At 54.2% G+C, this 10900-nt stretch overlaps 1 protein-coding gene across 5 annotated transcripts in view; it reads left to right on the forward strand.

The window, feature by feature from the left end:
- Positions 1 to 9792, forward strand: part of LOC116953199 (formin-binding protein 1-like) — a 76453-nt gene extending 66661 nt beyond the window's left edge. For 4 of the 5 annotated variants that reach the window (XM_076074812.1, XM_032973155.2, XM_032973158.2 and 1 more), the window contains 3 exons: positions 1638 to 1768; positions 2719 to 2840; positions 3057 to 9792. In XM_076074812.1, the coding sequence (XP_075930927.1) occupies positions 1638 to 1768; positions 2719 to 2840; positions 3057 to 3265 (462 nt within the window). In that variant the 3' untranslated portion in view covers positions 3266 to 9792. The remainder of the gene's footprint in view (positions 1 to 1637; positions 1769 to 2718; positions 2841 to 3056) is intronic. The other variant, XM_076074813.1, reaches the window with a different exon arrangement.
- The last annotated feature ends 1108 nt before the right edge of the window (positions 9793 to 10900 follow it).

Genomic DNA, 10900 nt, shown 5'->3' on the forward strand with positions numbered 1-10900 from the left:
GAGTTAGTGCGCTAGTGCGCCGTAGTGTCAGATTTTGTTGAATTTGCGTGTGCGCGCGTGTCTGTGTGTACCGGCCGTGTGTGTGTACATGTGTGATGTGGATGCGCGTTTGCACTGGATGTGTGTGCGTGTGCGTGTTGTAGCTGTGCGTGTGTGTACTGGCTGTGTGTGCATCCATGTTCTAGCTATGTGTCTGTGTGCTGGCTGTGTGTGTGTAGTGGATATCTGTGCGCACATTATTTGTGTGTACTGGTTGTGTGTGCGCACATAGTCTAGCTACGTGTGTGTGTGTTGGCTGTGTGCGTGCACTGGTTGTGTGTGCGCACATAGTCTAGCGACATGTGTGTGTGTGTGCTGGCTGTGCGTGTGTGTGGTGTGTGAGCATGCAACCCACGCCTGCAAGGTTGCTATGCAGCCCTGGCCGTGTGACAACGGCTTTCTCTCCGCTTCGCTGGGTAATAAATCAGTTCCTGTGCTTTGCAACGAAATGAGAACGGGAAAAATGTTACAGTTGCCCAGCTAGAACCGTCACTGGTGAGGCCCAGTGTCCGTGGCGAGCTATCACTCGTTGCAGTAGTGCAGTGGTTAGCGTGCTATCTTACAAACCCGGCGACCCGAGTTCAATTCCCGGCCAGGCCCACGGTCTGTGGCTAACTATTGCGTATGCGGTAGTGCAGCGGTTAGCGCGTTACACTACGAACCCGGCGACCACAAGTTCAATTCCCAGCCGGGCCCAGTGTCCGTGGTAAGCTATCACTCGTGCAGTAGTGCAGCGGTTAGCGTGCTATCCTACGAACCCGACGACTCGAGTTAAATTCCCAGCCAGGCTCACTGTCTGTGGCTCGCTATCGCTTTTGCGGTAGTACAGTGGTTATTCATAATAAATGTTTTTGGGTTAGATCGCGTTATTTATAAATATGTCACAACCCTCCACGTGTTAAACTGTACAGCGGTTAGTGCGTTGCACTACAAACCCGGCGACCCGAGTTCAATTCCCAGCCAGGCTCACTGTCTGTGGCTCGCTTTCACTTATGCGGTAGTGCAGTGGTTAGCGAGTTAATCCACCATGGGGAGATGGAGCGACGAAACGAGGTCACGGTGCGGGTTGGCGAGATGAATCATTTGCACATCGAGAACTTGGCAGACGTGATTGTGTGCGAGTGGGTGGGTGAGTGAGTGAGCATGGGTAGGTGGAGTGCAGTTCACGGGAAGGTAGCCATGGTGGTGGTAGTAGCGATAGCGAAGAGCTAAGAGGAGGTGATGGACCACCGGTGTGTGAGCAACCGGAGTGAGCCAGCGGGTGCAGGTGCCTCAATCATCTGTGAAAAAGAGCTTCATAGCTCATCGGATTCCTCCAGCATGAATAAAGATTCTGATTCTGAAAAATAATATTCTGAACCAACCTGCCTGACTACGACGATGACGATGATGATCACGATGACGACGATGATGATTACAACAATGATGACGATGATGATTACGACGACGACGATGACGACGACGACGACGACGATGATGACGACGATGGTGACGACAATGACCACCATGATGATGACGACGACGATGATCGCGATGACCTTGACAAACCCCGAATGCCCCCCCCCTTCCTCACCCCTGTGCCCCTCCCCCCCCCCCAGACGTGGCTGGCTGAGGCCGAGGGCCGTGCGGTGGGCAAGGCCGACACGCCGCGTCGCCACAGCAGCGTGCTGTTTGAGCAGGCGGGGTCGCCCAGGTCGGGATCGGCCAACGGGCCCAGCGCTCGCGAGAGGTAACTAAACTAAAACAATTAAACTGTTTTTTTTTTAATTTGACCAGGTAAGGCCCACTGAGCTGCAACGTAGCTCTTTTTCAGAAGCGACCTGGCTATCACAAATGACAGCTCAACGAAGTGGCTCGTCACGTGGAAATGTATAGCAGCCAAACACACTGAACGCAGACTGATGATAAATGTGGAGGGAAAATCCGGAGTACCCAGAGATAAATCCACACGACCTCCTGCATATCAGGCGAGGTGGATAACATCTCACCACCCATGGCGCTCATACCCAAAGAAAAATATCCCCCGTGTAGTCTTAATTAACTATTAGGGCGAGCGCTGTTAGTGGCGAGCAGCTGCGAAGGGCGGCGCGGCGCACGAGGTGGTGGTGGTGGTGGCCGACACCGCACCAGGTACTCACTTGAGGCTGAGTCGACCTAGGGGAGGCCCAGGATCGCTTTACATATTTGCCACTGACGTTGGCCGTGAGCGGGGAGCGAGCTCTGGTCGCCGGGTTCATGGCGCAGCGCGCTAACCGCTGCGCTACCGCTCCCCACGCACGCACGCACGCACGTTACGTGAGCATGTACAAAGCCAAAGATCGCCCTTACAGCCTTCGCAGGCTTTTGGGGCAAGCGCTGTTGGCGAGTAGCAGCTTGAAAACGGGCAACGCTACACGAGGGGGGTGGTTGGCCAGCACCACGCCTTCTTTGTCTCCCCGTGTTCACACACCGGCACGCGCATCTGCTTTCATAAACCGCCTGCGGTCCACGCGGGCGGTTTCAAATCCCGCAAACCCCCTGGCGGGTCGAGGAGCATCTGCACGGCAGAAGCGACGCGCGAAGATATTTCACCAACGCGTTCCCCCGATTGACCGCGACCGCCGCTCCCGCGCGTACACTCCCCCTATAGATGCCGCGTGCCCGTGCCGTTACACCCGTACCCCTCCTACCCCCCTCGAGCAGTCCCGACGGGAGCTACACGGAGGACCACAGCCACAGCGGCGGGCACACGGACTTCGACGACGAGTTCGACGACGACGCGCCGGCTATCGGGCGCTGCCGGGCTCTCTACACCTTCGACTGTGAGTCCCCCCCCCCCCCCCACTCTCACCCCTACCCCGCCCACCCTTTCACCACCATCGCTCCACACTCACCCCCCCACCCCCCTCTCACTTCTGTCTCTCTCTCCACGCTCACCTCCCTCTCGCCCCCGTCTCTCTCCACCGCGGCCCCCCCCCTCCATTGGCTGCCCCCCCCCCACCCCCCCGGCCGTCACCCCCCCCCCCGCCGCGGCGCAGCGGAGAACGACGGCACCGTGCCGCTGCACGAGGGCGACTCGCTCGACGTGCTGGAGGAGGACCGCGGGGACGGCTGGACGCGCGTCCGGCACGGCGAGCGCGAGGGCTACGCCCCCACCTCCTACCTCGAGATGCTGCCGCCCGACCCCGGCACCTCGGGCCACGCTTCACCCGAATCCGCCGGGCAGGGCGCCATGACCTACATTTGAGCGGCGACGACCGCCACCGCCACCGCCACCGCCACCGCGGGCCCGGCGCTTTGCTGGCCGGGAGCGGGGGCGGCGAAGGTGACGCGGAACGGACGGATTCGGGAGGTCTCATCGCGGTTCGCGTCCGCGCCGTGAGGTTTTGACCGAGCCTCCCGTCACCTCGGGCCCCCGACGGGCCTGGAAGGTGCCGAGTCCCCGTGGTTACGAATCGCCGGGGGAGGTGGGGTGGGGTGGGGGGTCTCGCCGCTTGCCGAAAGGGTCGCCGGGGTCACTCGTAAGGATGGGAACGCCTGTTCCTCCGCCGCCCCATTGGCGAAGCCGCACACACACACACACACTGCACAGAGAGACTCGCTGGTCGGCTGCAGAACGGCCGGGGCTGTGTGTGGCGGACCGTGCCAGGTTAAAAAAGAGTGACTTGTAACGTGGTTCCTAAACGGTTTAATTGTTATTCTCTTCAACTGGCAAGGGACAGCTGATATACATAGCGCTTATCGTACGTCCCACAAATAGATGCAGCGCCCGTATGTACCGAGTACCAATATATAACGACGCCGATGACGATTGTGACGACGTTAATTCTCAACCGCCGTAGGAAACACATATCACCAGGACCCGTGTCTGGAAGTCCGGTTCGTCGATTCTACAGATGTGAAAAGGATGAAATCACTACGGTACCAGGCGGGCGGTCGCGTTTGCGGAAAACGGCGGACATCCTGTGGATAAGAGAGAAAAACAACGACAACAACAACAACAATGGGGAAATTACGACGAAAAGTCTTATCTTGCCACTCATTATTTTTTCTACTTTTTTTATCGATACTACGACTCGTTTAGTTTTGGTTGATTCTTCGTTTTTTTGTCGCACGCGCGTGCCGAGTTGCTGTCCCGACCCCATGGGGTGTGTATTTTATTTTTTTAATTTCCCGTGTTTACTTTGCACTGCCGCTGCAGCACGACGCACGCAACGGGGGGGACGGGGTGGGGGGCGGGCGAGATTTCTTACGAACAAAAAACGAGACGGAGAGAGCGGCGCGGCGGAATGCGACGGGCGGATTTTTGTTGTTGTCCGCGCCCGCGAGTCTACCGCATCGCGGAGTCGCCGTCCCGTGGGAACTAACAAAAAATATCTCGCCGCGCGTTCGCCGTGTGACCCAATTAGCGCCGTGTGCCAGCGCCGTGCCAGTGGTCGTGCCAGCTTTGTGTCAAGAGCGTTTGTGTGCCAGCGTCACGCTCCGTTTGCTTCCACCGTTAACGCTATACAGCGACACCCCCCCCGCCACGCGTCCGTAAGATGTTTCGGTCACCGTCGTTATTAATTCTTACGCTCACCTGAGACGCGGGGAGGCAGCAGGAGGGACACCTTGGATTAGAGAACGATAGGCGGGTTGTTAAAGATGGAAATTCCAAATGATTAAGCAAATGAACAAAACACTCAACACATTTGTCAACAACACTGCCTGAAACAATTTTACTGTTTAGAGCGGTGTTTTTGCCAAATGTGTGTTGAGTTTGTCATTGGTTGCAGACCACTGCCCAATGCTCGTACACCACTGCCCAATGCAAGTATCAAAAATGTTTTTTTCTCTCAATTTTATTGTCAATAAATGTCAGTTGGGGGCTTTGGGCCTGGCAACGCGCCACGGCTCGAAGGGATGACGGCCGGCGGGTCTAGAAGAGTTGAAGGGAGGAGGCAGCCAGCGGAATCGACCGGAGGTTTGACGGTGCTGAAGGTTTGACTTGGGCCGACTCGCCATTTTTACGATGTTAATTGCGCGTCCTGGAATTTTTTTTTAAAATAATTTCTCCCCTTAAAACGATTCCGTCGAAAGTGACGCGGCCCAACTGCCGCCGGCGTCGGCGACTTGGCCTTTTTGCCGGTGAAGGCGTAGGGGTTTCCACCTGTCCCGTTTTTCCCAGGATCGTCCTCATGCCATTGGGAGAGGCATCTGCCATCCTGGGAAACCCGTGAGTCTTCCCGGGGACATTACAAAAAAGTTCCAGACTTTTGTCAGTCGTGTAATCACAACGGTGATGGTCATAGCACACGGACACATTTACATGTCGTCCTCACCTCTCCCCGCGCCGTGGGGTATTATTCTTGTTCTCGCCGTGATGCTGCCCGGTTTATATGGACCTCGCAGGTGGCGGCAACCCAGGGCGCGTGCGCGTGCCCATCCAGCAGCGGCAGCGATTGCGGTTGTGCCGCACAAAGGCGGCGTTGTCAAAACCCTCCTTCCGTACTCGACCGATACGAATTGCCACGCTGCCGAATCTGTAACCGCGCACCGATTTCCGTAGCAAAAAAAAAAAACACAAATCGGTCGATGTTTCATTTTTAACGGAGCGGTACGCGCCACAGAGATGCCCTCCCCTCGAGTGGTGGGGGAGAGGCTGTGGTGCGAGCTGGACCATTGCCTTTTACCCGCGCACCGATGATTAGGTCACAAAAAAACAAATGGTTACGTGGGAAATTTCGTTGGAGAATTGTGGCCACGCTAACCTAAAAACCCACCCCACGGACAATAAATAGCAAAGCAGTTTAACACTTAGGCTTTCGCGAACAATGTTATTCGTGAGTAAAAGAAATGTTGACTTAGATCGCGTAAATATTAATGTGTCGTTAACCCACCACCACTCGACACGGCCAAAGGTTTGTCACGTTAGCAAAACGTGCCAATTAGTTACTGCTTCAGCACACCGGTGTGTTGGTGAGTAAATCCACATGTTGCGTGACGAAGTAGTAACTAATGCGCACGTTTTGCTTACATGACAAACCTTACTAATGGGCTGCGTCGGGTGGGCTAACGACACATTTATATTTACGCGACCTAACCAAAACACAACCCTCATCATCATCGAGTAAACCACTGCCGTCCGCAACGCCCTCATCGCCGGAGGATAAGGAACAGCAAAGCGACACGAACGCCTCTCTCCCGAAGCCCCCTCGTCCATGGCCAGCAGCAGCAGAACCACCGCCAACATTGGCATTTAGCTCCTGCAGCAACATTGCTGCCGTGAATGAGCAAGAATGGTACCGTTGAAAAAGAAACGGCAGCCTTCCACCTGACGGACGCTCCCTTGAATCCGACCTGTATCTTTAATTTGTGCGTGTGTGTGTACGTGTGTGTGCGTGTGTATACGGGAGCGGTAGTGTAGTGGTTTAGCGCGCTTCGCTACGAATCCGGCGACCCAAGTTCGATTCCCGCTCACGGGCCTATCAACACTAGTCCTGGGCCTCCCCTAGGTCGACTCGGCCTAAACTGATTACCTGGTGCGCGGTGTAACCATCGCCACTGGGGAGACAAAGGAGGCCGGGCGTGGTGCTGGCCACCCACCCCCTCGTATGCTGTGCCGATCCTTCATAGGTGCTCGCTAACAGCACTTGCCCCAACAGTCTGTTAAGGCTATACGGTGTGGTGGGGGGAATCTTTGTCTTTATGCAGTACACAGTCCCTGGATGTCTGTGTTTGACCTGTTTGCTGCTTCAGTGACTAAAATGCGGGGTGACGATGGTGGATCGTGACAAAGATGTAAACGTTTGACTTGTAAATCCAAACGCAGCGTGGCCTGTATATATAGAGACAGAACACCTTGTCAGCAGAGTACGTGGTTATTGTCTGCATTTTAAAAGTGACCCAATTGTGCCACCTATGATTTGACCGTCGCAACTTAATTGGATCGTAGATATCAATGAGCCTGGATTGTGTGTGTGATTTGGCCGGGTGACCACGTGTGCATATAACAGGGTTGTTACAGGCTGTTGGTGTTACAGGCTGTTGGTGTTACAGGCTGCTAGTGTTACAGGCTGTTGGTGTTACAGGCTGCTGTTGGTGTTACAGGCTGCTGTTGCACAGCTACGTGTGTGGTCAGCAGAGAGGGCAGTGCAGAAACATCCATCGTTGCGCTGTATTTCTGCGCTTCAGCGTCCGTGCCCCCATCACCCCAGAGCGCCAGCACGGTGAAGTATGGTCAGGGAATAACTCCCACGGCGTGGCGGGGGGGGGCTTCTCGTCCAGCAGTTATTTAATTTATTTAATTTCACAAAAAATATCTCTTCTCACTCCAAAGCCAAGAGGATGAACGCTGCAAACAAAATACGGACGGGCCGGTGACATAAACAATTGCAGTTTAGGTTGTGTGGATGCCTAACTCAGTAAACATTGCCAACGTGAGCGCCTTGAGGTTCGCCCAAAGTTGGGCCAAAGCTGGCCTGTGGTTGGAACCGACGTCAGCCCAAAGTTGGCACGTTTACCGGTGTGGTTACCGACACGAAAGTCAAAACGGATCAAATCGTAAAAAGAAAAAAAATAGTTTTGTAAAATGTTAGCAATGCTCTCTCTCTCTCTCTCGACTAGTGTGTGCAATAAAAAGGACATGTTGTGAGTGAGTGAATGAGAAGATGCGGTTAGCGTGCGGACACGAGGAGCCGCTTGCGGTTTGGAGCTCTGCGTTCGAGGTTTGTACTTATAAAACATCCCAGTAAACGTGACAACGTTGTGGCACCGTTGGGCCAACGGTTCCAACCACATGGCCAACGTTGGGTCAACGTTGAGCCAACGGTTCCAACCACACGGCCAACGTTGGGTCATCGTTGGGCCAACGGTTACAACCACACGGCCAACCTTGGGTCAACGTTGGGCCAACGGTTCCAACCACACGGCCAACGTTGGGCCAACGTTGGGCCAACGGTTCCAACCACATGGCCAACGTTGGGTCAACGTTGGGCCAACGGTTCCAACCACACGGCCAACCTTGGGTCAACGTTGGGCCAACGGTTCCAACCACACGGCCAACGTGCCAATGTTGGGCCAACGGTTCCAACCACACGGCCAACGTTGGGCCAACGTTGGGCCAACGGTTCCAACCACACGGCCAACGTTGGGCCAACGTTGGGCCAACGGTTCCAGCCACACGGCCAACGTTGGGCCAACGTTGGGCCAACGGTTCCAACCACACGGCCAACGTTGGGCCAACGTTGGGCCAACGGTTCCAACCACACGGCCAACGTTGGGCCAACGGTTCCAGCCACACGGCCAACGTTGCACGTTTACGGGGATTCCACCCGCGGTTGGTGGGAGGTGGAAGCTGGCGAAGCTGGCGTCTTTACACCAGCGGCTTCGAGAATGTCGTCGATGGGTCGTACCGAGGCCTTGCCGGGCACGATGTCCGCCGTTTCGCCCCCATGTGCCGGGAGCTTCCGCCGTTGCCTGGGAGCGAAAACGTGGGGCGTGAAGTGGGGGACCTCAATTCCCGACGACGCGACGCAGACTCCTCGGTTAGGGACAACGCGGCAGTGAATAATTTTATTCCGGTTTTACGTGCACGGTTTTAGTGGCGTGGGATTCGACAAAGTCGGTTTTACATTTTCTCGTCGAATAATGCCACGGTTGGGAGCGGTGGGGCAAGTGGTCGGCGCACTCGACTACGAGGCCGCCGCACCCCAAGTGACACTCCCGGCTAGGGCTGAACGATTTCGGGGAAAATATCTAATTGCGATTTTTATGACAGATATTGCGATTTGATTTGCGATTACGTTTTTTTTTTTAAAGCGAAGCTTCAGTTCAATATTCACTGTGTAATAGATGTAAAACACGTGAAGGAGCATTACCACTTGATACCATCAAAATATGAACTGCTCTATATATTCTAATGCAAGGATGGGAACTTTAAATATATGAATTGCTTCCAATATGTATTTATGAAAATGTTTTAATTGAAATAGAACAATCAAACATAGAACAATTGTTAAGTTAAATAAATAAAGTTATAATAATACAAAATAAAACAATTCCAATAAGAAAGCAATAGGAATTAAAGCTTTCGTGACTGTAGGAATTCGTATCCTTTGGGTCTTTCTGTAAAGTGACGTAGATAGGTTCAAAGAAAATACCAAAAAACTACGACGTTTCGATCACAACGCAAGCGATCGTCATCAGGATGACGCTTGTGTTGTGATCGAAACGTCGTAGATTTTGTTTATTTTCTTTGAACCTACCTACGTGACTTTACCGAAGGACCCAAAGAATATAAATAGGACTTTTAAAATAACAAAAAAATCGCAGCCTTTGCGATGTGCTCCTCGCATTGTTTCTAATTGCGATTTCGATTTGAAATCGATTAATCGTTCAGCCCTACTCCCGGCCACGGCTAACACCGGTGGCCTTTCAACGATAACCGAACCGGTGCTGTCCCCAGAGCGCTCTCTCCACCAAGCGCGCACTGCCCAGCTTGGCGAAGTGACGGCCAAAACAGCTCTCCGCATACGCGGCGCCGACAGGGAGAGAGAGGCCTTCGTCCGGCAGTGAGATTTGCCCAAAGGTCCTGCACGCTTATTTGGTGCCGTTTGAGAACGGGGCGCTTTTGCGGCCACGAACGCCCTCTGCCGTGTGGGACAGCTGATCGCTAGAGAGCGCTTTCCTATAGTCGACGAATGAGCTGAGCTGGATGGGGAATGCGTGCATGCTGTATTATAATAATTATATTATTAATAATGGCCGGTTACATAAAAGCATTTGTCGGTGGAATTTCTGCTGCGTTTGTCATTTGCATCAACGCGAAGTTGGCGGGACGAGAGCGAATCGACGTGGCTACTGTTGGGCCTCCCGCAGAGAGAAGTTAGTCAACCCCAACACCTCCATGCGGCGTTTAGTTAAACCCGTGCTACAAAATTATTCACCCCCCATCTTTTAAGTGACTTGGCACAGCCCGTGAGGGACATTCATGCGTAAGACTTGGTACAGCCCTTGATGCCATATGCTTAGCCTGTGAGATGCTAAGTTCATCATCACTCCTCTAATGAGACTTGGCACTGCTATGTATTCCTCCGTAGACATACATATTTTATAGTCATCATTCTAACACAATTGGTACAACCCATTATATAAACATTTAAATTGGCGAAGTCTAGTTCATCCCCCTTCTCTGCAGATATTTGGTACAGCCCATAATAAGGCACCCCCTTTATCTGCAGTGCGTTTGTGGGAACTGTTACGTGGTTTTCGACCCCCCTTTTATAAAAAGAGACTTGGCATAGCCCATGAGACTGATATCCGTACCCGCGCCTGCTCTGCAGACTAGGTAGAGCCCGTAATGAGGGGATACGCGTGTGGGCTTTGAACTGGCTCTCAGTGCAGCACAGCAAGTGGGATTGGTGTTCGCGATGGAAATTTAAATAGCTTAATACTGGTAGGAAACGTAGTGGACTGGAAGCCCAACCGGGATTAATTCACAGGAGGCAGGGGATTAATTGTAGATGTCTGTGGATGTCTGTCCACGTGTATCCGGACACCCGGATAAAATGGGAGGGGTGGGGCTGGGTGGAGAGGGGAGGGGCTGGGTGGGGAGGGTGGGGAGGGCCTGGGGAGGGTGGGGAGGGGCTGGGTGGGGAGGGAGGGGCTGGGTGGGGAGGGTGGGGCTGGGTGGGGAGGGTAGGGCTGGGTGGGGAGGGTGGGGCTGGGTGGGGAGGGTGGGGCTGGGTGGGGAGGGTGGGGCTGGGTGGGGAGGGTGGGGCTGGGTGGGGCTGGGTGGGGCTGGGTGGGGAGGGTGGGGCTGGGTGGGGGGTGGGAGGGGTGGGGCTGGGTGGGGAGGGGCTGGTCACCCCGTGGTGCCCTTATAAAACTCAACGTTTAACCT

The sequence above is a fragment of the Petromyzon marinus genome, chromosome 50 (assembly GCF_048934315.1).
Source record: "Petromyzon marinus isolate PM22_M1 ecotype Great Lakes invasive population chromosome 50, UKy_Petmar_22M1.pri1.0, whole genome shotgun sequence".
Lineage (NCBI taxonomy): Eukaryota > Metazoa > Chordata > Hyperoartia > Petromyzontiformes > Petromyzontidae > Petromyzon > Petromyzon marinus.